We start from the raw sequence: 26721 nt of genomic DNA on the forward strand, positions 1-26721 counted from the left end.
CTTTCTATAAAAAGAAACAAGAGAATAGTTGCAATCTAACCAGTACGACGTAGGCCAATTTTCTATCATCTTCCTTAATGACTGAATGCTGCAATTGATCCCTCTTAAATCTACCCATCGCTATTCTTGTCCTCACTTCAATTACGTTGACATTATAAATTTTCTCTAGATAATTCTTTATATCGTATTTAGACATTTTCATAGAGCAGTGAAACTGTACAATATTTGGAAGCTGATCTGTAGGCGCTTTAATTAGCTTCATCCAGAAATTTGGTAGGAAAACTCTTAATTGTGGATTGCCTCTTTGATACATAGGATAACTAGAATATTAATTTAAAATCATATAATCAAAATCATGTAATTTATACATAAAGTATAATAGTCTGATCAAAACTTTTGCCAAAACTAAACCAAAACACTCGGCTCCATGTCAATTTCAATCAAAACCAAAACCAAAATGAAAAAATAGGAATCCTATAAAAACCACATGTATAGATATGCCCATATATCGTTTACATTTTCTTTATAAATCGTAATTTACTAAAATAATTAATTTCGGCCGAAATCGAAAATTGAAATTTCAGTTGTGTGTCAATTTTGGCCAAAGAATATAAATACTTCTTCAGAAACATAATTTAATTATTGAAATAATAATTACACATATTAAAATTAATATTTATAAAGAAAACCTATGATTCGAAACTGACACGTAATAAGTGTTCGTTTTCAGTTTCTATAAAAGTTTCGGTTGGATTCTAATAATTAATAAATTAAAATAAGGTTAGAAATATCTATCGCATCTAAAGTTTAATTTCAATTCAAAATTATTGTTATCTAATTATCGCATTAAATATTGCGGAGACTTACAATCGTGTTGACATTGTGCTGTGAAATAATAGAGCTTCTTTTCGTGTCTAAATAAATATTTCAGAACAAAACAAACGTCTTAGTTATTATGGTTATAACCTCAAACTTTTTAGTACTATTTACAGAGATTATTATTACCGACAGAATCAAGTTGAATTAAATGGGATTCGAGTCTTTGCTAAATGGGTTTAAAGCTTCGCTAAACACTGGTTTAAATCTCCACTAAACTTAACTAAAACAGAGTTGTACCATACACGGATTTACGTGAAATTTACGTGAGGTTTACATGGATTTTTTGTTATGTAGATAATGTAGACTATGTAAACTATAAAAATCTATAGTACGTTATACAAACTATAGATTTTCCGTACTCGCAATAAATAACAGATCCCACGTAGCAATTATAAATTATATCACCAACATATACATATAAAAGAATTAAATTATAAAATAGTCTCTATAAAATGTTTAAAATACATCTAGGATGGGCTAAAGCACCGACAAGATACTATTAAGACTCCTGGGGAAATTTTCGGCAGTATAAAAAAAGGGCCCCGAGGGCCCAGAGATAATTGAAAAACGCTGACATTATCGATAATTGATATAAATTTGCTATTATCAACATAAATATTTGGCTAATACATTATTAAATTCATGATTTTTTATTATATAAATGATTCATAAATAAATATGCATGCTTGTAAAACTATAGTATCCTATATATTGCAAAAAGATTACAATTTTTCTCTGTTTATCATCTCTATTGATAATCAAACTCGGATGATAACATTAAAATCACAGTTTTTAATAAAAATCGAGTATTATATATACGTTTTAGACATATATACATGTCTAAGAAACTAATAAATCATGACATTAGTACTGTATTATTAATTTCTTACTCTTAATTCTTACATTTAAATTTTAACAGCACGCGAACTTCCATAGTCATCTTAATAGCACAGTGTGTTAATAGTATCTCGTTGGTGGCTCCAAGAATACGACTGACGTCGGTTGGCGTCAGGATGTATCGTATGAATGTAAGTTCCCTTTACCTTGTACATAAGATATATTATTCTCGCTTTATGTTAATTATTGAGATGAAACAGAACAAGATAGACTTTCGGAACGTACGTTTTGTAGCAGAATAGTCAACAAAGAAATGTAGACGGACTTCGTCAGAATTGTCAGAATGGAAGACAAGCCGGCTCTGTGAATCAAATGCCGATGACGATCTCGGAACAATTCAAGCAATCGTGGCTGACAGCGATAATTGGGTCCATCATGTTTGCCACTGGAATGTGTCTACTATTTTGGAATGAGGTTTGCGAGTGGCACTTTCTGTCATATGACCAACTCGTTTAAGGAGGGAAAGAAAGACATTTAAATAATTCAATATTGTTATGATTAAATTGTAATAGATAAACCTTTTTTATAGCAAGAGATCCAGGTTTGAGGCAATCCCGGCCGAGACAATATTTTTCGTAATAAGTTTATTACAGTTTTTTTAAGATTAAATTTGGGAAATTTGGGGAGGATTATTAATATTTCAGATTGTTTGTTCAGATTGAAAGTCCGATAACCGTATCGACACACAATTATATAATTTCTGAAATTAATTCATTTAAATGAATATATATAATAGTTCAACATCTTAATATTCAGATCGTAGTGACGCTTCGTAATGTATCTAACATAAATGGTCTTATTTAAAGTAATATATCTAACATAAATGGTTTTATTTCCAATCTTATTATTTTTTATATTCGTATCTTTTCAGGGAAGAGCCGTAAAAATAGCGCATTCCTTGGATGAAGCTTTACACAATGTTATCGTGCTTCCTAATTCAATGATGCTATCGTCTGAATATGAGGGCCGCTTGATACATCTATCGGGTCCCTTACTAGTCTCCGAACCGTTAACAGAACCAGATTATGGAATTATCATATCAAGCGTGAAGCTGAAGAGGAGGGTTCAGATGTACCAATGGGTTGAAATCGAGGAAGAACCAAGGTAGTGATAAAAGACATTTATCCTTGATCATTTTGATTGTCGAAAACAAAAACTCTTTAATTGAAAATTGCTATTCAATCCATGCTAAGTAGCATAAAAACTATTTCACTACAGTACATATATATATATATATCTATCAAATATATTAAATCTTTGTTTTTAGTTTTGGCGAAATAACAGAGGGCGAGAAACACTATTATTACACGACAGAATGGAAGGACAAACTCGTGGATTCGGATCACTTTTACATTCGTACAGGCCATCACAATCCCAAGGAAATACCAATCAAGAGCCAAGTGCAGATTGCAGACGAAGTGAAGATTGGCGCTTATACGCTTGGCATGGAATTGAAAAAAAAATTCAACGATTTTGTAGAGATCACTAGTGATGAGAGACCAGAGCGAAAGAACATTAAAATGCATTCTGGATTGTATTACCACAGCGCAGATTTGTGGAATCCTCAAGTATGTCGCTGCAAGAAGTTTTTTTTCTCTTAAAGGGGGAATATTTAAGAATATTTTGAATTTAGAGAACTCCATTTGGAATCAAGAATTAAAATTAATATGATTACAAAGTTCAAGACGAAATTTCCAAAAATTTTTTTCAGAAAAGAGATTGTTCCGTTCTGTCAAATTCATAGAAAACTGTTGGAATTTCTCTGTGGTCAGACATTCACCATTCAATGTGTATTGTACTTAAAAACTTTTTATTTCTTTCTTATTTATCTCTAATAGAACTATTTCTAATATGGCTTACTTTGTTTATAGGTGGGAGATATTAGAATACAATTTTCCTACGCGGGAAAAAACGGCAATGTTTACTCGGTAATTGGCTTATTGGAAAAAGATACCATCAAACCATATTACACATCTCATGGTGAAGAAATTTTGCTTCAACGAAAGCATAAAATGTCAGTGGATCAGATGTTCCATTTGGAACATGTGCATAATTATTGGCGAACCTGGACTGTCAGGTAATTGTAGATAAAAGCAAATATTTTAAATAAAAATAAATGTAAATACTTGTCGTTGATAAATTCAAAGAACTGAATTAAATATAATTTTTAGTTACACTTGTTATTATTATTAAAATGAATATATACATATGAAATATATATCATAAAATATTAATAGTTAAATGATATTAAAAAAATATAATTATAATAAATTCGGCAATATTTCCATGGATATTAAAAATAAGGAAAATCATGTGAGTACCGTAGCTTAATTTTATACATGTGAATGCTTACCTTTCCACATGGAATTATCTATATGTACCAAGGATGGCTAAAAAGTTTAAGCCGAAACATGTTTACAAATCAATAATAATTAAATTAGAATACATACAATTCAGTAATATTGAAATTGATTGTATTACAGTGCTAATTCCCTATTTGTCAAATTTATTATAATTATATTTTTTTATATCAGGGAATTTAGATTATCATTCGTTTAAATGACATTATTTTTATTGCAGAGGGCTCGGATGGTTGGTCTTGTTTGTGGCAGCAACGTGCTTAGCAAATATATTAAAAACAATTATACTAAACTCGACATTCCTTTGCGGTATAATAGCAGTCGAGTCTCTGACTATGTCAGTCTCTATGTCTATCAGTTTATTAGTGATTGGTTTCGCTTGGGTATGGTATCGACCAGTCATTGGTCTCTGTTTAGCACTAGCCTCTATTTTGCCATTTATTTATTCGACACTGACATCGGGATCTTCATCTCAGCAACGTGATAATTACAGGAGGTTATAGATTATATATATTAAGTTGCTTTAAAAGCGATTTATCTTAAGGTGCATTAAATTATTAATTTAATCAACATGCATACATTTATTTGATTCTTCCTTTGTCTATTTTCTTTCTCTTGTGTGTGTGTGTGTGTGTGTGTTTAATAATAGGCAAGAAATATTTAAAATAAATAAATAAGAGAAAAATATTATTTAAAATAAAAAAATGTTTATACTTTTTAATATGTGTATTAAGACTGTAGGAGCATAAAATTATTTATTAAGTGTATTTCTCCTGTACAAAGCTAGTTATTCATTAAAATATTTCATGTCTTAAATAATGTTTACAAAATATCACAATATCAGTCCTGTCAATAATTGATTCCTTCTAAAAACACTCCATTGTTTAAATACAAATGTCATTGAACTTTTATAAGAAGTCCTATGGTTGAATGATAAAGAATATAAATATACAATGGTAAAGAATATAAATATACATATCCATTACGTTCATAGATTCATCACCATTATTATTAAAATAAGAAATAATTTAACACTTACAGATACGATAAACAGTAGTTGCACGAGTTGTAACTAAATATTGGCTAGATTCAACAGAAAAAGCGGCTTTGCATCTTTCTTTAATATGAATACATGCAGTGAAGGACTAGGCGAGGCAAGAGCGATCATAAAGAATTTCACAATAGATATAAAGCTTTTTTTGCTGAACATAGTCATTATGTTGTAATGCTTGGTGTCGATGTATAGTCAAATCTCCTCCTTTTCTCGAATTGATCCGTTGCATTTATTACAGTTTAATCAAACACAATTCCGCGTATGTTGATCATGTTGAATGCTACGATTATACGAAGTTGACTGCCGAAATCGAATGCGACGCGTAAAAAAGGATAATCATGGTGTAAAAAGCAATTTTTTATACCATGAGAATAACGTGACTTTAGCGTTTACCGTACCTGGACCCATGTTGCAAAAACTCCCCATTATTAATAAATTATACGAAATATAGTCTAAACAATCTTTAAAGAAACAATTCTCACTTATACGTCTTAATGAAACTATATGATTTTATTATAATTTCTAATTACATGTCAATTTCACTTTTTAATTGTTGCGTCTGTGATAATTTTTTAAAATTAATTATCACTTAAATCAGAGAGAAACTTGAGAGAGGACATGATGGCAAAACTTATAACCGCCAAATGCTGCCACGCACTACTGCCCTCTAACAAAGTGGATGTAAACTAGCAACGTCCACTTTTCTTAGGGTACATCAATTTTTCAAGGCCGAAGATGATAAATCGATATTTCGTCATGTAATTTGAGGTTACATGTAACACGATTATATGAACCAAATATCGATTTATCATCTCCAGTCTTGAAAAGTAGACGATGTATCCTAAGAAAAGTGAACATTGCTCAGGTTTCTCTCTGCTTAAATAATTTTTTTAATTATCAGTCACTTACGATAATCGATAAAGCCGCCGTAAATTTGATAAATTGTTAATAATTTGCGATCTGTTTTAAATATTCGAAAATCGAGAGCACTCAAGTTTACAATTGTAAGCTTGATTCGATTTTTCTTTAAAATTGTGATTTCTATCAAAGTTATGATTATCAACAGAAATTATTGTATAATAACAGCAGAGAAAAAGTTGTAATTTTTCTTGCAATATATGTGGGATATTATAACTTTACAAGTACGCATATTTATTTATAAAATATTAATATAATAAAAAATCATAAATTTAATGTATGAGCCAAATATTATGTTAATAATAGCAAATTTATACCGTCGAAATATATTTGCCCAGGGTTGACAGTCTTTAATAGTATCTCGTCGATGCTCTGGTGTGACTCATCTTTTCTCACGCGCGCGCATGTCGCCTGACCGACCTGACGTTAGTCGAAGATGGCGGCGAATGGCGGCGTACGTCTCCTACTCGTAGGAGTTCTGTGTATTTTTCTCTTGAAACTATGCAATGGTGCGGCGACGGACATCAAATTGGACGCCAAGGCTCAGCTGTTGCACCGGCTCGACAGTCTCAATCTCCTGCTCTACACGTTCCTATTGATTTTAACCGTTTTAACAATATGGATGTTCAAGCACCGCCGCTTGAGGTTCCTCCATGAAACTGGTCTGGCTGTCATCTATGGTGAGAGTCGTCTGCTATCAACAATTTTCAGTTCTTCCTTTTTTCTTGTTAATACACGAATGTAAATATTATATGAAAAAAATTGCATAAGTATGCATCGTCAAGGGCATGTGTCATGTTCTTTTATTGTACCTTCGTCTATTTATGGAATAACAACTTGCAAATTTTACACATTTACTTAACTCGTATATTTATGTTATGAAATTCCTGTCAAGTTCCCCTCAATTTTTTGTTAAAATTATTTTTCCTTTTATGTATAAATTAATTAATGTGAAAAATAAGACTTTTTTACAAAATAATCAAAATGAGAGTCTAGTTATAAAAGTCGATGATTATAATATTATTGATAATCTAAGGATATGATCTAATGATAGAAAAATATTTTATGAGATTAACATTTGTGAAGTTTTTATAAAACAATTATGAAATAATAAGTTTCTTAGAAGATCTTGTATAGATATGTGTTTTATTATTGTTCTTAAACATTTGGATAAGTTAATTTTAGTTTGATAACAATGAATAAAATTCGAACTTTCTTAATTTTCACAACTTTTATAATAAAGATTTGTGAATTATTTCATAGCTCATATTATTCTTATTTTGAAATCTGAAATGAAATTAAGTACGTCGTTAAAACACATTCTTAAATATAATTTTAATTATCGCCGCTGATAACATGTTAGATAATTCTGTTTTATTTCGGATAAAACTGCAAGATAATTGTATTTATTTAGGATAAAATTACTTGTTATAGGCTTAATCATAGGAGCGATAATACGTTATGGTTTCACGACGAGCAGTACTATTCTGCATATGCCGGTGGTTCCAGATAATTCCAGCAAATACAATCAATCTGTACCACCGGACACGCTATGGTTACGTTTCCCGGAAGATAAGGGTGGTGGTGTCGTAAAAAACAAAACATTCGCATATTCGTTTCGTGGCGAAATTTACAAGGAAGATAATGAAATCGATTTGAAGGTGACTGAGTCTTTCATGAGATGATAAGTTACATCATTTGTCTAAAGAAAATTTTCAGCAAATAAATTGATAGCAAATTGTTGCCATCAAACTCACTCAGAGTTGGTAACAAATCCAATGCCATATGTGCCAACAATAAGTTCATGTTTTGTTAGTAAGACTGGCGTACCAAACAGTAAATTGGCAGCAAAAGCGAGTAAATCTTTAGTTGGCTTCGTTTTTGGTCGATTCTCGCTATGATCTTGTCATCAAGTTTTGCACAATTTCGTCAAATTGTTCTCATGTTATGTTAACAATTTTTGTATATTTGTCATCAATTTGCTGACATTAAAAACAACAGAATTTGCAAAATTTGGTGCATTTGTCGATAAAATTTGAAGCAAGCCTTTTTTTCAAATTTGTTTTCGATAGAAAACTTAGCTAATTGGGTTGTTTATTGATTTTTAAGTAAACCTAATTAATTATTACATTAAACTTGAAGTCATTTTGCTCTTAAAACAATTTATTTAATGGATGTAATGGTTGTTGTTGCAGGCAACTTTTGATCCTGAAATATTTTTCAATATCATACTGCCTCCCATTATCTTCCATGCTGGATATAGTTTGAAGCGTGTAAGTATATTGATGTGCTTATTTTTTTGTTGGAAAGTCATAATAATGGGATATACATCATGTGATTCCTATTTGTAACTCTTTGATAATCGAATTCTTCCAGAGATACTTCTTCAGAAATTTAGGTGCAATTCTCATGTATGCTTTGATAGGAACTTCTATATCAGCTTTTGTTATTGGGTAAGCTTCTCCTTTAATTTTTATTTTATTGTGGAAATCTTGAGAAAAAGTATTAATTTATATATTACATGTCTGTTATTATAGATTTTGTATTATTATCGATACATATTCTCTTTCTTTTATTTTCTTTTTTTTTAAGAAGGTGCCATTTTCACATATTTCATACTTAATTATTTTTTAATTATTGCATGTTTATGGCTATTATCAGACTCTTAGCAACAAACAAAATATGTTTACAGAAAATATTATGGATCTTTGTATAGCTCGTACTTTGACCAAGCTTATCTACTTCTTGTCTCGCTATTTATAACTAAAAACAGTTCGTGTTTTTCTTTAACGACTTAAATTTTATTTTAATGAGTCGATATCGTATTATCTGTATAGAGCTCTGATGTATGCCTTTGTACAATTGATACCACATCTCTCCACGTCGTTCACATTTCTGGATACCCTATATTTTGGCGCTCTAATATCGCCTACGGATCCTCTGACGATAATATCCATCTTCAACGACCTACATGTAGACGTTAATCTATATGCTTTGGTATTCGGCGAGAGTGTATTGAACGATGCAGTCGCCATTGTACTTAGTGGGTTAGTATACAGAAATTTTGTAGAATCAATTTTACTTTATTTTCTCTGATTTTTGGATTCTTTAGTCAAATCGATTCTTTCGCAAAGAAATTCTTGCGACAAGAAAAATCGAGGATTTGAAATTAGCCAAAGAAGTTGCGTTACACTGAGAAAAAGACATTTAGAAATTTATTCGTGAAATTTTTACTTCACTGAAATAAATGTTTATTTAAACGGCAAAATAAAATTTTATTTCTCAAATAAACCATCTATTTTATTTTTTTTACAATTAATGAAATATATTTTACAGAAATGTATATTTTGTTACTATAGATAAATTTTTTTATAATTAATAAATATCCGAGAAAATGTCACATGTAACTTGCGAATATTATGACTTTTTCTCAGTGTATAGATTTTGCAATAAAAAGTAGAATTATTTAACAATAATTGCAGCTATAACTTAGTGATATACACTCAATATAAATGCAATATTGAAAATATTCTGATATTTCAATTCAGCTCAATACAAAACTACGCAGAACGATACCAGTCGGGATCGGGTGGTTTCGAAACCGTGGCGTTCTTCCAGGCGTTCGGAGACTTTGTTGAAATATTTAGTTTGTCTCTCTTTATCGGTGCTACAATGGGGTGCATCACTGCATTATTGACCAAGTTCACCAGGGTTCGAGATTTTCCTCTCTTAGAGTCGGCGTTATTCGTTTTAATGTCATATAGTACATTTTTAATTGCTGAAGCTACCGATCTTACAGGTAATATTTTTGCATGTGTTACATTATGACATTAGAAATAAAGAATAATACAAATCTTTTTCTCTTAAGAACTATTATTAATAAAAGTCGCTGTAGTAGTAGTCACCGATGACTCAACAGCTTTTTCATGCAGAAAGAAATTGTTTCTCATTTCCTTTTTGATAAAAACTAGGATTAGTGTCTTTATTTAAATGGAACCTAATAGAAAAATTTTTTGCATTAATCTAGAGATTATTGTGATTTTATTATGAAATTTTAGGCGTGGTTGCTGTTCTCTTCTGTGGAATATGCCAGGCTCATTACACGTATAACAACCTGAGTCTGGACTCGCGTCAGCGTACAAAACAACTGTTCGAGCTGTTAAATTTCTTAGCCGAGAATTTCATATTTAGTTACATCGGCGTCTCGATGTTTACCTTTCCAAAACATCATTTTGATCCTGGTTTTATTTTCGCAGGATTTGTATCCTTACATTATATATCTACAGTGGTTACAGTGTATAGCGCCATCAAATACTTATTTGATTTTTTCCTATTGATTCCAAAAGAATCCCTAAGTGAAAGAATCCTTTAAGTGAATCGTTTCAATTTAACGCTATACAACGTAACTGTCGAAAGAATATCATTAAATAGATATTAAGCAAATTCTATTCAATTTATTTACTTAATTTAATTCATAAAATACTTTATCCTTAACATACTTTACAGTTATGCGCGTTACTGGGTCGCGCGGCTAATGTTTATCCATTATCTTTCATACTGAATCTGGCGCGAAAGCCGAAGATATCGTTAAACTATCAGCACATGCTGTTCTTCGCAGGATTGCGTGGCGCCATGAGCTTCGCTCTCGCCATCAGGAATACCGTGTCGGACGCCAGGCAAGCTATGTTAACCACGACTAGCTTGATTGTTATATTGACGGTTATTCTACAAGGAGGCGCAACAACGCAATTTTTAAGCTGGTTCAATATTCCGTAAGTAAAATATCTAAATGTAACCAAATATTTATTTGTTTTTTTTTTACTTTTATTAAGAATTTTATTCAAGAAAACAAACGAATTTTTTCTAACAATAATTTGTTATTTCTTATTTCCATTTAATTTGTTATCAGTACAATTGATTTTGCTTTTCATTGTATCACTTAAAACGTTTTTTTTTTCTTTTGTAGAGTCGGAGTAGATGAAGAAATAGAAGGACTTTCTCATAATGGAACGCGCAGTGTAAGTATGACATAATTTTTATTCGACAATCGTGTTCTCTATCTCGTGCTATCTAGAAGAATTAATATTACGTAATGCGGGATAGAGACATTATGTAGGCTGTTTGCATATATACACGTGTATATTAATATATTTATATGTTTGTATAATTTCGACACTCTATACATGATTAAGTGATTGATAGCAAGATTTACGATTATCTGAATAGCATTTTGCATGTGTAAAGCGGTGTTCTTATACTCTGTAAGATGATTAATTATTTATAACTTCGACAATAATAATTGATAGAATAAATATAACGACGCTATATTAAAATGAGTATAGGAGTATTTGCTTTAAAAAGACATAAAAGCGTAGGCATTTGTGCATGTAAGTTTTATTGTTTTATATAATGATCTTTTTTTATGATGTTGCTTTTACCCAGGTGTACAATTTGTTGAACACTATTGGAATGCATATTGATCAGCTGAGTCTTCTCGTTAATTATAAAATTGAAGCTTCGAAAATTTTGTTTTGCTATGCTCCTGCTAGTTTTCTTTTCTTTTAGTATGAAAAGTAGTATTAAAGTATCATAGATTCAGAAAGTTAACAGTGAATTGAATGCTATATAATGATTTGTATTAACGGTACAATGTCGGTGAGCTTTTCGATTATAGCTATATAGTTGTATATGAAAACATAGTTAATAGTTAAAAGTATACCTATCTACTTCAAGTTCTGCAAAATGTTTTGTGATTTTTTTGAATCACAAATAACATTTGTATGAAATTGCTTTATCGAAATTGTACCGATATCTAATTCTCGCATCTTGCGAACTTGCATGCATGTTCGTTACATTACTTTGTAATATTCGACAGTGAATTATAAATATTCACGGCTAAAAAAATGCGCGCGCGAATGTTACGATTTACAAGACAATTTAATTTATCAATGTTAATAGTCTGGCGGCGAGGGTGGCTACTGTGATCTGGATATACGTAGGGGAAGAAGTCCGCCGGTACGTTATCACAATTAAAGATTGACTTGACGCACTATTTTCCTGTTTGACAAATTGAAAGTTTAGATGATTTGACTTATTTTTTTGTGTGTATTTCGATGACTCATCCCTTCTCACAGTTCGATTTATTATTTACACACAAATATAAATATATTAATTTAATAAAACCATTCAGCATTTATATAGTAGATGATACATACCATACTGAGTAAAAAAGCCTTAGTAAACTTGGGTTAAAAACTCAATATGTGTGTACTACCTATCGTATAAATGCTGGATTTTTTTTTAACTCCTTATTTAAAGTGTATTAAAATTAATAATTGTTGGAATTTTGTTTTTAAATTACATATATTGATAGAACTCGAATAGTACTAATAGGATCTGTAGTGGAAATATTTTTTTTTTTTTTGTACTTCGGAGGGGAAGTAGTGCTAGATTTATGAAGTTAATACGCTATATTTTCATCAATTTTGATTTTTCAATATAAAAATGTAGAACTCTTTTTTTAATTGGTAAATATTCACCTTTACACAGCCCGCTCCAAATGACCTCCGAGTGACTTTGATTTTGACCCTCAAGGAGGTCAAGGTCACTGACCTTTTCTGTCGTTACTCATTGAAAAGTTACGAACAAAAAAATTTTTAAAAAGATGACTCTTATTTATTATGTAAAATAGACATTCTCCGCCCAAAAATATATTTTACATAATTAAGTTGATACAGAATTATTTATTTATCGGATCTAAAGAAGCCATTATTTCGAAAAATTGTGGTACATTATAATCGTATAGCTTTTAAATAAAAATTCAGCTATATAGTGTAAGTAATGTTCTTATGTTATACCAAAGCGTGATAAATCGTTCTATGTTTTGTGTTTATTTCCTGGTTTATTAAAAATCTCCTTCTTTAAAAACAAAATTCTTTGCTTTAAAATAGATTTCCTTGGAGAAAATCTTTGTTTTTAAAGCAGGAAATCTATTTTAAGATAGATTTTTTGTTTTTAAAACGTCCCATTCATAAAAATTGTTTTGTTTATAACTTTTTAATGAGTAACAAGCGACGGAAAAGGTCAGTGACCTTGACTTCCTTGAGAGTTAAGATTAAGATCACTCGGAGATCATTTGGAGTGGTCTGTGTGAATTTACCGCGTTAACTTCACAGATCCTACTTTTGAATATCCATGAAGTTAATACTACATTTTATTAATGAAAGAAATGACAGTTTCAGTAGCATTTTTATGATTCCTTATAAAAATAAAGAAGCATTACGCATTTTTTATATTAAAAAACCAAAATTGAAAAATTTCAGCCGAAACTCTGTTGAAAAATAATTGTAGAGTATATATATCTCTGCTAATACTAACCAGAAATGTTAATGGAATTGCATAAATTATAGCGCGATACATTTCTTTCTCCAATATTGTCTTTTATACAGGATGTTAAAAAGAAACCATTCAGAATTTATATGACAATAGTACAAATCATACTGAAAAAAAGCATTAGTGAACATAGATCGAAAATTCTATGTTTCTGAGATATAAATAATTTTGTTTATTAATATTATAACTGACTTATTTCTACGTGTCGTATATGACGTGAAAATTTACTGAAGTGTTTACAGTTCTGAATATTTTGATTTAATTTCCTTGTTTATTTACCATATAAATACTAAATGATTCTTTTTAACATCTTGTATAGGCGCATACAATTCATGCAGCATCATGCAATTCTCGTAAAAGTAACTGCATGCATCAAGTGTCGCTTGATATCTTTATTGAAACTGTTTTTTTTATTATTATTGTAGCATGTGAATGTAAATCAATTATATGATTATACGATCCGTCTGCTTATATTGCAAATTGCAGATTTATTTTATTAAGGCTTTTGATTTGAATTTGTTAACTGCACGTGCCTTTAATTATTTTTTCAAGTATGGTTTTTGTTATCCATTCTGTATGTTGGAAAGTAGCTGGAGAACACTGAAATACTTACATTCATTAACAGTACTTACACAGACATGTTTAATATGGAACACCAAAATCATAATTTATAAGAACGCATGTATTTCTTCATAACTAATAATAAATGAAGGTAACTCTGAACATCCAAAAAGAATGTCATTAGTATATTAATATACTAACGACATCCTTATTATTATGATGCTTAAAAAAAATTAAAAATATGTATGCCTATTTCGATTTTATTTTAACGCATTAATAAATATATGTTTATAAATAATAAATGGAAGTGGTGTACTTTTGTTTAAAGATTAAAGGAAAACTCGCAGAATCATACAGGATGGATAACTGATGCATTGTTCACATTTCACAGTATAATTCTATGCAGGACGGATCGTTACCAGGCGGCGGTAGTAGCAGTGGTGGTATCGGTGGCACGAAACCTAACGAAAAGGCGTTGCTCGCGAGAATTTGGGGCGATTTTGATACCAAATACATGAAGCCCTTGTTAACGCATTCCAGACCTACGTTATTAGAAACGTTGCCGGTCTGTTGTAGTCCGCTAGCAAGAATTCTCACAACCACGCAACAAATGACGCAGGTACTGTATCGTCCGAATGTTGAAAACTTCATTTTAAAACTAACTATAATACATGTATATCATCTTAGATGTCTGTATTATATTGTTACAACATAATACATTAGATTATGAAATAAATGAAAATAATTTTACCACATCTATTATATAATTATTATACATTGCAACAGGACGAAGTTGCGAGGAAGGTCGATTCAGATTCGGACTTCTGCTTGGAAGATCGCGAGATGGAACGACGCAGGACCAGCGTTCAGCCGGTGAGTTTCCATCAGCCTAATCTCAATTATACTGTTAATCCGTGCTATCAGCCTAACAACAGCACCACAGACGTCGGCACTAATCCGGACGAGCCCTATGTAATTCTCAATTTACACAGAAGGTAGAACTAACAGCAATCCTAACACCACCACCTTTTGTGTATCTGAACTTTTTAGGCCGAAGAAAGGAAAAGCGGGAGAATGGAAGAATCGTGTATACATATTTCGCGTTAAACGCAGAATTACAATTTACTTAATTAATTCCTATGTAACTTGCTTTACATTCCTTCATAGTCGTATACAATTTCGCTAAAAGTTTCACGTTCTTTGTTTTCCGACAAAGTCGACTGATACATCATACAAATGAATCTCATATCTCATTTCTTTTTTTAATTCTTTACTTTGACTGTGAGTGTAAACAATAATAGCCTGCGGCTAGTGTGTGTACACTGTATATTTCTACGCATGTTCTCTATACTGTATATGTAATACAGACAATACGTATAGGAGATGTAATCGCGCGAACGTTCATTACTTTACATTCGACTTTAATAATCGCCTCCTCTTGCTTTCGTTCTTTTATATAAAATACAAGCTTGATGTCTATTGCACGTAAAACTAATTTTATCTGGACGATATGACGTTTTGTTTTCGATTTCCGAGTTCAAAACCTCGAGTGAAACAGCAACAGTGGATTTGGATGTGATAGCAGCGTAACTCGAAATGGTACTTTTTTTAAGAGAAACGAATTTAAGAGTTTAGTAACTAATTTCAAAAGATGAAAAAAATCAGATCTACAAATAAATACTTTTATATAATTACACAGTTCTAATGATGACTATCACCAATTAAATAGTGGAATCTCAAGTTTTATGCTGCTATTACAATCAATGTCTCAATTTTGAAAACGACAATGATAACTATAAATACACCGTAAATTTTTAACAAATCTGCTTGCTTAAGAATAAGGGGAATGTACGTATGCTATTTGTTAATGCAAACCGACTTTTTTCTGCTCTGCTCCAATCTTATAACACCGTACGTGACAGATAGTGAAATGTTAACGTGTCAATCGCCGTTGCGTGCGAATGACTCCTCGTAACTGCGTATTCTTTTCTGTTGAAGTGATTTATAACTGTGCAGCAAGTAACTATTTTAGTCAACGATTGCCTATGATATACACATAACGAGAATTAATGAATAGACAATAGCGTGTGATATTCATTGCATAACGATGGAATAAATTTCTTATTTATAAACTCGATTCTCGAAAATTATGTTTAATGTACGTAGAGATGACAAGACTCTTCTCTGACCTTTGTTTTTGCTTGTGTGTCTTTCCCTTCTTCTCTTTAGAGGGAAAAAAAATCACAGTCACGTATATTTGCGGAGCGCACGTTTGACCGTACTTTTTTTTCATCGGTTTTTCTAGAGAGAGAGAAACGGTGACAGTGATGATTCCAATTCCGATGACGAAGACCTCAGACTCATCGGAATGGAGGGATTTATTCCGTTACGAACGTTGTAGCCGGGAAAACGCTCGACGAACGATCTATGTGTACCTAAGACCTATATGGCAAAAGACAGATTCTCCTCTTTGAATAATTGCGAATAGGTCATAACACGCGGTGATTTTTCGAAAGTATTAATATGTACGTATAGTTTTAATGAGAACGAAGATGCCGGTTTGTCGTTTTTTTTAAATTATAATATATAATATATATTTTGAAGTATAATATACTTCTATTTGTACATAGAGAATGTTAGAGAAGAAAATTCGGGACCTGGAGAGTACATAGTGTTTATTGAACTGAATAAAAAATAATGCTTTTCTAATCTCAACAAAGTTTTAAGTGCGAGCACTCCCGAATTCTTTCTTTTCTGACCCCTGAAATGTTTGCCAAATTCTTTGCGAGGCTCAAACGATCGAGCATTAAACATAATTTTCAGTGTTCATTAATTCTAATCGCGCGAGAATTGATGATTACAACTGTAAAGACGGAAAAGGCATTGAGGCTCTATTGCTGCTGTGATCTTTTAATCCTTACTGTAAAAAGTTATATATTCATTTTTATAAGTTCATTTATAAGCTGACACAAAGTGGGGAAAAAGAATATTCGTACATCTTGTCTTTTTTTAAGATAATTTTACATGAAAATGTAATATTTCTGACAGAACAGATCATTTTCGTTCGTAATATTGAAACATTAATTTTAATTCTTTTCTAAAATTTTATTCGAAAGAATAAGATTGCGAATACTTATTTTACCGACTGTGATCCTCGAGCGTTTTTTTTTGCATGCAATCAATTTTTTAATGTTAAAGAATCTCTGGCATTGATCATCTCGCAATCGCGCTGCCGGCATACTTATCCGTTTAATATTTGCATGCTGCAATATACTACTTCACACGTACCTATCTTATCTTTATTTACGTTGTTTTCTCCTTTTAGTTGTATATTTTTATGTTATTTATTCACAGACGAGTGTCAGGAGCTCTGCACGTAGATCGCAGTTGTGAACATGATATTTTTAAGATATATTTTTGGCGTTTTAAGATTTATTTTAAGGTCCCAACATTATATGTTTTATATAATTGTTGCCGGTGACCTATCCATGTATCTATGTTTAAATATTGAGTTGTTAAGCGTTAAGTTATGTATGTAAGACATATTTCCTAAATGGTTATTAATTTAAAAAAATCTAACGTTAAGGAGTTTTTATCAGATTTAATTCCTTTAAGTCTCGCTAAGATAGTTCTGGCAGTGATATTACGGGCTCGTACATTTACTTTTATATTAATGTAACTGTTACTTATAATTTGATAACGAAGTCAATGATGCAGGCGCAATGTAATTTCCAGGCGTGATACTTTAGGCAACGAAACCATGATCGTTGCTTAGTCGATTGTTGTCATTTCTTTTTCTTTTTTTTAAATAAAAATATGCGGTACTACTTATCAGCAGATTATTCTTATAAAGAATAAATTACATACGTATATACAAGTAGAAAATCGACAAAATTGAAACAATGTGCTTTCTGCTGGCAAATTAGCATCTTATAGTAGTTTTTTGTAAATAGAAAGCTAAACAAATTTTATTTTTTCTGACCTCGTGAGTTAAATTCACTTTGAAGCTGGGTTTTGATACGAAGTAAATTCTAGGCCTATCTCGATGACACAATCAGCCAGTCCGTTCTGTAAATAGCATTACAATCTCAGCTCGTGTACGCGATATACGTAAAAGTTGTCTAATGCGCCAGATTGAATGTAAACGATTAATCGATTAATTGTCAAACGGCTTACATGTGAGAGAAGATATAGTTCTGGAGTCGATTCTTGATGTGTGTTTAATACTTTGTGGGACAGCTGGGGACCGTGATGATGATGGGAGAAGTTAGTCCGGGACCACTACCGCTGCACACACGAGTCGCCCTGCCCGGTCTGGTCGGCAGACACTTATAAAATCTTTCTTTATAGCCGATTGACCGTTTCGTTTCATCTCGCTCAATCACTTTCGTACAATTCCTGTCCGGTTATCAGTTCAAAATCAGCCGCACGATGAGTTTAGATTGTATATATTTATTGTAAATTTTAATATATTGCAAGTTTCAATTATTTAACTAGTTCTTCACCTAGCCAAAGCGACAAGGGCACCAAGAATCGTATTAATTGCAAAGAATCAATTGATATCTGATATAACGTGCTGCCGATTTTGATGAAGAGTCTTTCTAAGCAACTGTATACTGCAACCGATGGCAGAAGCTCGCGACAGGAGCTCTAAGGATCATAATAGAAATTGCTGTTGACTTTTGAAGAACCAGTCGTGCTTCCTGTGCAATTTTTAATAGAATAGAATGGAAAAAATAAAGGACATTTTAGGAAGTATTTCCAATATATACACACGGTCATCGGTTTCTTTAGATAGCTTAATTTTGAAGAAATCATGCCATATGTTGAATATTTCTTCGCAAGCTTTAATTATAGTACTCTGAATGTGTGATGAAAGTCATGATGTGTACAGAATGAGTCGCGTGATCCATTACACGTTAATATCTTATATAACACATGCATCGAATAATTATATAACAATAATAATTATATTATATATTTATATATATGTATTATATATATTATATTATTATGTAATATTATATATACGGAGTATAACAGTATATAATGATTATTGATATATAATTATTCAAAATATCTGCCGAATTTTTCAAAGTGATTTAATAGAGAATACATCATTTGCTTGCCAATTGTGCAATTACATAAAAAAATTAATGTATATCTTTGTTTTTCTTATATAATATAATATCTAGTATGTAAATAATGTATTCTCTTTTACCGTTAAACGTTACCATTAAGAATTTGTTAAAAGTTTGGATTAATTAGTGAGATACTAACTTGTTAACAGATTATGCGCGACTCATACGCATACAGTAACTACGAAATATGAAAATTATAATTAATATATGTAATCGATGAAATAATGATATAGCGCAAAAATCGACCTGTATCTAATCGATATACGTAGGGATGAAGCTAAATCAGTTCAGAATTAGTCAGAGATACGCTGTAAGATTTGTACATCGATTTGGTATCCACGACAAACTATGTACATTGATTTCTATCGCGCGTTATGCGAATCTATTCTATTTGAAGGTATTCCGCATTGATTTGACGACGGATAAAGTCACGTTACGTAATTGGATTTTTTCATCTTGCGAAATTATTGAATTTAGATATTTACAACAGTCGGCGAATTGATTTTGCCGTTATGTACAAAACCTAGCAACTATTTACGCGGAGTGCCGGGAACTCCGTTTTACTGTTTATATTGTAACACTTTAAAAACTCCTGTTGCCTTGCTGCAATCGTATCAAATTATTATACCAAATGCAAGAAATCGTATGAATTCTCACATCACCGAAAACTATTGTCTCCGTTAAGAGATACGATTTTTCATACGATTTTTAATTTTTAATCATTTCATAATTTTGAATTATTATTAATTATGAATAAAAGTTAAAAGTTATGTGTTATAATATCTATGTGATTGATTTTTGAATATAGTAGCAGCAGAGGACGCGCGACCGCGAGCTTTAATCACACGTATTCTTAATGATATGCAACATTACAACGCGATAATGTTTAAGAGGATTTATCAATTTTTAATTTGTACTTTCGAGCAAAGATATATTTATCAGCTTCCTTATATTGTTACGATACTGTTGAGAATTCTCCGGTAGAGTAAAGTTAGATCTACGCTACTCCCAAAAAAAATGTACTTCAATTATAATTTTTAAATAAGAATGCGAATATGGCGTGAGGATGTGAAAGAACTTTTAATTTAGTCGTTGGCTGTGAAGATTTAATAAAATTGTTCGCGAACGTATAGAGCATAGATATTATAGGAGAATAAATCTTTAGGACAATGTTCAAATAGCATTGTATTTATCAAACATGTATTGATTCGCGAATTAATTCTTTGAAATAAGTATGGTGTTCGCGAAGAGATTGTTCTGAGATAAATTGTAACGATCTGCGCTATGGTGAGCGGAATCGCAAGATGAACGTATTGTGCTCCTCAGTATAAATATTCGTGTTCGTGAATCCGATGTATAATGTGTAATCGTAACGCATACATGCAATGAGTATAACAACGTTGTGATACCATGTACCACACTTTGCAATGTTTAATAAAGTATTTGTAAAAACATATGCAAGATCTATTCTTTCATTATTATTTCGGGAAGGCTAAAAACATATTTAAAAACATATATTTATTTGTTACTCAAGAAAGAAACTTAATCGGACCAGTTTTTTGACAATGAGACTCTGATCAAGACAAATCCCTCTAAGAGAATAGAGATACAGAAGAGCGAACAAGTAAAGTACGCTTTTTTAATGAGAATTGGGATAGGAAGAAAAAAAAATCTGAAAATGTTTCAGTCATATGAGTTCTATAAAGATTAGAGAATATGCGAATTATCAAGCCCAAACTATTCTTATCTGGATGATCATAAAGAAAATGCGTACGGCAATGTATCCATTTCCGACAATCTCTCAAATATCCAATTGCAAAAGGATGAAGTGAAATAGAAATAGTGAATTTGCTACCAATGTGGATCTATCAAACGCGAACAAGTGGAAGCTGTAATTAGATGAATTAACAAAGTTACCACTTTTCCTTAGAATATAAATTGGGACAATAATATGCTTATCCATGTAGGTCATAATATCTTAGGAATAAACACCATACAGTTATATATGAAGATACAATTTAAAATAATTTATACAATAATAATAATTTGTTATAATAATAATTCTTATAATTCATCGTAAAATCATACTATTTGATATAACATAATTTTAAGTTGAAAAGTCTATCAATTGTAGCAAAATTTATTAAACTTTAGATTAGTAACACTTAATAATGGAAACACTTGGATATTTACTACACAACTTTTTCGATTTTATGATTTATTCATTACGAACATTATGATAAAAAGAGAGAAATTTTTACTAAAGATATCTTTATTAAAGAAATTGTATAAACATGAAGAATCGCTTGTCTTCAATTAATCCTTGTTAGAAAAATAAGACGAACTGTAAAACAAATCGTATGTAAAATTACTCAAATGATATATATTCTTGTATGCGAATTGATAGCAAGATTGAAGAAAAGATTTTAATTAGAAAGGATATTCTTAGAATAATCTCTTTTCATACAATGTGTTGCATGTTATACTGATAAAACTTATAATTTCTTGTTGTCCGAAATTTAACCCCCGGTATAGATTTTAATCAAAGTTTAATTTTCAAATTAATTTCTTTTTACAAAAATTACTTATTAAAATCAATAACACGTCAAGAAAAAGTTAACACGAAATAAAGGGCGTAACAAGTTATCATAATTTCCTATTGTTTTCTGTAATAATTTATTTTAATATCAAGCATTATTTGAAGGCATTCCTTATTATATTTTATAAAAATTCTGCATAAATGTTTATTAATAAAATAACCAATATATTTTACCAAATATATCTGAATTACTTGACTCTTTACAATTGTTCTCACAATAAGTATATCTATAATGCGAAACACTGTTCTATGTCCAAATATTTAAATTGAATTTTTAACAATTCCCCCAGATAGCAAAAAATGTCTGCAGTCTTCAACAAACTGTCAGCAGCAGGAGCAAAAAATCTGCCGTCTGCCATCAATTGTGTCCGCATTAGGCTTGTGTTCTGTTAAGATCGCCTGTCGATGCAATGAAGGCAAATTGTTGGCAGAAATTGAGCAGATCCTACCGATATTATCTGACGTTTATAGATTCTGTTATGTTTTTTCTAGCATAGTCTGCCAACAGTATTACGTACATCTAATTCTGTTGTTAGTTTATTGGCATAGTGTGTAAAAGACATTTTTAAAAAATCTGCTTTCTACAAATTTAATTGGCTATCTGGATCTAATGTGAGACAAGAAACTTCCAGATATACAGTGTCAGAACATCTTCCTCTTTTTCAAACAAGTCTCTTGCAAAAATGTGAAATCAGTACATTTTTGCTACAAGTATATAAGTATAAATTGAGAAAGAAATAAACTTTTTTACTAAATATATTAATGTACTTGGATTTTGCTAAAAATACTAAATGTAAATGTTCTCTGAAACCTCTGGATATTTATAATAATAGCAAGAAGTTACATTCATTATCGTCTCTATTAAACCGGTTAAATCCTCTTACATGTATCCTGATATGATATAATTTTAATACATGGGCAGACTTTATTGCATGTACTCTAATGAAAAAAATCACGTCACACAATTGCATGATGAAATCATGTAATTAAAACGTAAATCATGTAACGAATTGTTCCAAATCAGTACGTGATTTTTTAAAAGTACGTAATTTGAAAAGTCACATGATGGTATGTTTTTTTTTCTTTCATTCCTATCATTCAATTCTTTTAAAATTCGATAACTATAAAATCACATGTTGGATGAAATTATTTCTAATATCAAGTGATTTTTCAAATTGCGTCATTTAAAAAATTACGTACTGACTTGATACAATCCATTATGTGATTTACATATTTTAATTACATGATTTCATCGTGACATGATATTTTTTCAATAGAGTAGCCCTTTGAAGAAATATAATCTCATTAGATCATATTTCTATATCATATTTCTATATTCATTCATTATATTAATAAAGTCTACCATTCAAAATTTGTAGATTTTTATAGAAAATAATACGATATCGACTGGACGTCGAGTCTACAATGGATGTATTCAGCAGAACATAACAGTTTTGTAACCGTTTTATAATTGTTGAGATAAGATTATTCCTCTAGATCTAAAATTCTACAATCCAATCAGCGCGAAGGAAACTTCCAATAATTGCAAATAAATATTCTGCTGAATACAACCATTATTTCGAAAATAAACTCATTTAGGGCCGGTTGTTCCATCTTTTGATAAATTTTGTCTGTTGGGTAAGTAGCAAGATCCAATCACATACACGGATTTACCTCACAGATAAAATTTATCAAAAGATGGAACAACCGGCCCTTATTCCCTTTGTCCTAAAACGATATTGTGTGTGATCAGTGTGTCTATCTATAATATAAAGATCAACAGAATATTTAAAATGTATCTATAAATCAAATAGCTTTGTTGTGGAGAAAATGTTTATATTATTGAATCTATATTCTCTGTATTCGCATCACTTTGTCCCTCAACTTTCAAATCACATATCGAATATATTAATAAACAAAGCGGTCATAGTTTCGTGTGTGCGATAACGGAGAACTAACTAGCTGTTAGCATACTTATTTCACCAAGAGTCTGTAGTACTTCATATATTTTTTATCATTTTTTATTTAATTATCCATCTAGACGGTAGCCGATATAAAAGATAATAAGCATCTGAATGGATGCCTCAACAATTCTCAAGTCATACAAAAATAGAAGAATGAACGAAGTGCCAAAATGTTCATTAGTAAGCACTTATTCGGTGCCGTATCCGTGCAGTTCCGCATTCACGAAAGAACAATTGTCACCGCCGATACAACGCTATAATGTCAGCAGCAAAGAGCAAGCAGTCCTTTCGAAGCTACAAGAGATTTGTATGACACATCCAATTGTCGTGATACATGGCCTCACGACAACGCTTGAGATTGATCTGAACGTTTTTTCGACTGAAAGTATGCTCAAGGCAAATCCAAATATGCCAATCGATGTGCACAAACAAATAAAGTCTATTTCTGATGAGAATTGGGATACACAGCAGAAAACGAAGGTCTGGAAGTGTTTCAGCCACAGAAGTACTTCGACAATTAAAAACTATGCGCAATATCAAGCCCAAATTTTCTCGGATAATGACGTGGAAACTGTGCCTGCCAACATACCTATTTCCACCAGTCCCGGTCAAGTGACCAAGAATAAAGAGAAAGGAACAGTAAAATTCGCTACCAATGTGGATTTGTCAAATGTGGAAATATGGAAACCGCAGTTACATCAGTTAACGAAGTTACCATCCTTTCTCAATGTTAAATGTACTGATAATATGCTCACATACGTGGGCTATGATATCTTAGGGATGAATACTGTACAGTTATATATGAAGGTATATTTCAAATTTGATATGACGTAGGGTGCAATCGAGTTACCGCTACGAATGCTTTGAAGCATTTGATTGACCAATCGGAAGAAAGAATTTTACTAATTGACCAATCAAAAAATGCTTCGAAACATTCATTTAGCGGCAACTCGACCGCATCTATAATTTTAAGTTGGAATGGGGTTTCAACGATATATTTGAAAAGTGCTGATTGCGTTTAATTTATACATATGTGTAATTGTCTTTAGGTACCCGGATGTAGAACGACTGGTCATCAAGAGAATAATAATTTCTGTTCTGTCAACATTAATATCGGACCGGGCGATTGCGAATGGTTTGCTGTATCATACGAATACTGGGGTGTAATACATTCGCTTTGTTCGCAAACCGGCGTCGATTACTTGAGGGGCAGTTGGTGGCCACCGGATTTGAACGTTCTACATAAAAATAATGTCCCGGTATATAGATTCCTTCAAAGACCGGGTGAAATCGTGTGGGTGAACGTCGGTTGTGTGCACTGGGTGCAAGCAGTTGGCTCGTGCAATAATATCGCATGGAATGTTGGCCCGTTTACTGCCACACAATATGAGTTGGCGATAGAACGTTACGAATGGAACAAGCAGAACAAATTCAAATCAATCGTACCGATGGTGCAGCTTTCATGGAGATTGGCATGCGAGACTAAAATCTCAAATTTACAACTGTTCCATCTAATCAAGGACTGCTTGAAACAAACAATGATATATAATTACTTAACACTCGAATTTTTAAAAAGCAAGAGTATGGAAGTGCGATACGATAACCAACTCAGGAAACAAGCGCATTATTGCAAAGATTGCGAAGTATGTTTCTCATTTTCAATATATCAAGCAATATATATTATATTACATAATATATTTGAGTTATTTAGCATTAAAAATAATTTTTTAATTTTCTTCAGGCCGAAGTGTTCAACATATTATTCTGTAAGGCGCAGAATAAGGATATATATATGGTATATTGCATACATTGCATGCTGAAGTATATGTCGTTGAAGAAATTTTACTGTTTGCAAAAATATTATATGGAAGAATTAATGGAGATCTATGATAAATTTACCCACTGTTGATTACTGAGATCACATATCACTTCCTTATGATCATCGTTTGTACATATATCATTGTAGATATAAATTAGTCAATCTTATTAATATTTCATAAATGATAATCCTTTTTATGAGTATCTTTTTTAGACACGCTACAGTAGTGAGAATGAGCAATGTCTTTTTTTTATATCAGCATAGAATTTCACATTCTTTTTCATGCTTTATTCTAAATTCGAGAATTGTATTGTAAATTCAGAACCAAGCAAGTCTCCTATTATGAACAATAAAATGCTGTATGCTCTATTTTACTTGTTTTCATATAACATAACAAATATGAGTGGCAAAAAAAGAACAAGGAGCACGATTTACTTTATAAATGTTATCTGCTTCATAATGAGGAGATTCTAATATATATTCCAATATATATATGTATGTATACACACACACACACACACACACACGCACACACGCACACACGCACGCACATATATATAATATTGAGAAATTACTGCAGACATTTCACTACTGATAACACGCTTTTACTTACAAAAATTAAGATAAAGAGAGATTTTTATTTAAAACAGGACTTGGACCGTTATTCAAATAAATTTCGAATAACGGTCCGAATTAAATTCAATTTTTGTTTCCAGTTCTTTTATCGTAACGGTTACTGAGATCGTTTGGATTTTAGTCCAAATCATTTTCAGTTTCGGTAATTATACACTTGTAATGGTTATCGTTATCGCTAAGAGAATTAAGAGAACTAGAACTGACACTGAAATCGAAAGTTGAATAACCTCGAATCATAATCGATCCGTAATTTTATTCTGAAATGTAATTTCGATCCGAGTTCTTGCTTAAAGATATAAAAAATAAGTATGAAGAGAATCCGCCTGTATCCAATTAATGCATAAAGACAAACTGCCATATGTAAAATTATTCAAATTGTTTATATTTTTGTACGCAAATCGATAATAAAATTGAAGAAAAGATTTTAATTTGCAAGGATCTTTAAATAATCCTTTTTTATACTATGTGTATTGCACGTTATACTGATGAAACTTATGATTT

At 31.3% G+C, this 26721-nt stretch overlaps 4 protein-coding genes and 1 long non-coding RNA gene across 20 annotated transcripts in view; 3 read left to right on the forward strand and 2 right to left on the reverse strand.

Moving 5' to 3' along the window:
* The window catches only part of mRpL23 (mitochondrial ribosomal protein L23), a 111150-nt gene extending 110123 nt beyond the window's left edge, over positions 1 to 1027 (reverse strand). For all 6 annotated transcript variants that reach the window (XR_015547963.1, XR_015547964.1, XM_087415157.1 and 3 more), the window contains exons 1-2: positions 868 to 1027; positions 41 to 320 (exon numbers count right to left, since the gene is read on the reverse strand). Coding sequence is in view for 4 of the 6 variants with exons in the window: in XM_087415157.1 (XP_087271283.1) it covers positions 41 to 320; positions 868 to 881 (294 nt within the window). In the remaining 2 variants the exon portion in view is untranslated. The remainder of the gene's footprint in view (positions 1 to 40; positions 321 to 867) is intronic.
* A 738-nt stretch (positions 1028 to 1765) lies between these two features.
* On the forward strand, positions 1766 to 4955 carry Tmem43 (Transmembrane protein 43). Of its 2 annotated transcripts, none has more exons than XM_011067839.2 (6): positions 1766 to 1907; positions 2011 to 2190; positions 2648 to 2880; positions 3044 to 3344; positions 3648 to 3853; positions 4357 to 4955. In XM_011067839.2, the coding sequence occupies exons 1-6, from the start codon at positions 1893 to 1895 to the stop codon at positions 4637 to 4639; spliced, it is 1218 nt and encodes a 405-aa protein (XP_011066141.1). In that variant the 5' UTR covers positions 1766 to 1892; the 3' UTR covers positions 4640 to 4955. The 2 variants fall into 2 exon arrangements, with proteins under 2 accessions (XP_011066141.1, XP_087271276.1); XM_087415150.1 differs by having other exon boundaries at positions 1769 to 1907; positions 2014 to 2190.
* LOC147906978 (uncharacterized) lies at positions 4875 to 6264 on the reverse strand. The gene is made up of 2 exons (XR_015547966.1): positions 5176 to 6264; positions 4875 to 5056 (listed from the first exon to the last, which is right to left on the reverse strand). It is a non-coding gene; the product is annotated as an uncharacterized LOC147906978 (long non-coding RNA).
* Positions 6265 to 6405: 141 nt separating this feature from the next.
* Nhe3 (Na[+]/H[+] hydrogen exchanger 3) lies at positions 6406 to 20656 on the forward strand. Of its 9 annotated transcripts, none has more exons than XM_087415148.1 (13): positions 6406 to 6788; positions 7543 to 7769; positions 8304 to 8381; positions 8485 to 8561; positions 8946 to 9155; positions 9657 to 9907; positions 10167 to 10369; positions 10615 to 10880; positions 11075 to 11126; positions 12067 to 12123; positions 14453 to 14680; positions 14848 to 15056; positions 16367 to 17345. In XM_087415148.1, the coding sequence occupies exons 1-13, from the start codon at positions 6545 to 6547 to the stop codon at positions 16533 to 16535; spliced, it is 2271 nt and encodes a 756-aa protein (XP_087271274.1). In that variant the 5' UTR covers positions 6406 to 6544; the 3' UTR covers positions 16536 to 17345. The 9 variants fall into 9 exon arrangements, with proteins under 9 accessions (XP_087271274.1, XP_011066171.1, XP_087271273.1 ...); XM_011067869.2 differs by having other exon boundaries at positions 14848 to 14934; XM_087415147.1 differs by lacking the exon at positions 16367 to 17345 and adding an exon at positions 15112 to 16196 and having other exon boundaries at positions 14848 to 14934.
* A 1600-nt stretch (positions 20657 to 22256) lies between these two features.
* LOC105153167 (histone demethylase UTY) lies at positions 22257 to 26648 on the forward strand. 2 transcript variants are annotated; one of them, XM_011067873.2, is made up of 3 exons: positions 22257 to 24572; positions 24815 to 25408; positions 25507 to 26648. In XM_011067873.2, the coding sequence occupies exons 1-3, from the start codon at positions 23877 to 23879 to the stop codon at positions 25672 to 25674; spliced, it is 1458 nt and encodes a 485-aa protein (XP_011066175.2). In that variant the 5' UTR covers positions 22257 to 23876; the 3' UTR covers positions 25675 to 26648. The 2 variants fall into 2 exon arrangements, with proteins under 2 accessions (XP_011066175.2, XP_087271275.1); XM_087415149.1 differs by having other exon boundaries at positions 24815 to 26648.
* Positions 26649 to 26721: the final 73 nt, after the last annotated feature.

This window comes from Acromyrmex echinatior, chromosome 17, assembly GCF_024713525.1.
Source record: "Acromyrmex echinatior isolate Ae372 chromosome 17, ASM2471352v2, whole genome shotgun sequence".
Lineage (NCBI taxonomy): Eukaryota > Metazoa > Arthropoda > Insecta > Hymenoptera > Formicidae > Acromyrmex > Acromyrmex echinatior.

Bases quoted from the DNA above. Each gene is read 5' to 3' on its own strand.
- LOC105153167 (XM_087415149.1), top strand. From the start codon at position 23,877: ATGGATGCCTCAACAATTCTCAAGTCATACAAAAATAGAAGAATGAAC. The intron at 24,573-24,814 runs GTATATTTCAAA...AATTGTCTTTAG, and splicing joins CTGTACAGTTATATATGAAG to GTACCCGGATGTAGAACGAC.
- Nhe3 (XM_087415148.1), top strand. From the start codon at position 6,545: ATGGCGGCGAATGGCGGCGTACGTCTCCTACTCGTAGGAGTTCTGTGT. The intron at 9,156-9,656 runs GTTAGTATACAG...ATTTCAATTCAG, and splicing joins GTCGCCATTGTACTTAGTGG to CTCAATACAAAACTACGCAG. The intron at 10,370-10,614 runs GTATCCTTACAT...CATACTTTACAG, and splicing joins GTTTTATTTTCGCAGGATTT to TTATGCGCGTTACTGGGTCG.
- Tmem43 (XM_011067839.2), top strand. The intron at 3,345-3,647 runs GTATGTCGCTGC...CTTTGTTTATAG, and splicing joins CAGATTTGTGGAATCCTCAA to GTGGGAGATATTAGAATACA. The intron at 3,854-4,356 runs GTAATTGTAGAT...TTTTTATTGCAG, and splicing joins TGGCGAACCTGGACTGTCAG to AGGGCTCGGATGGTTGGTCT.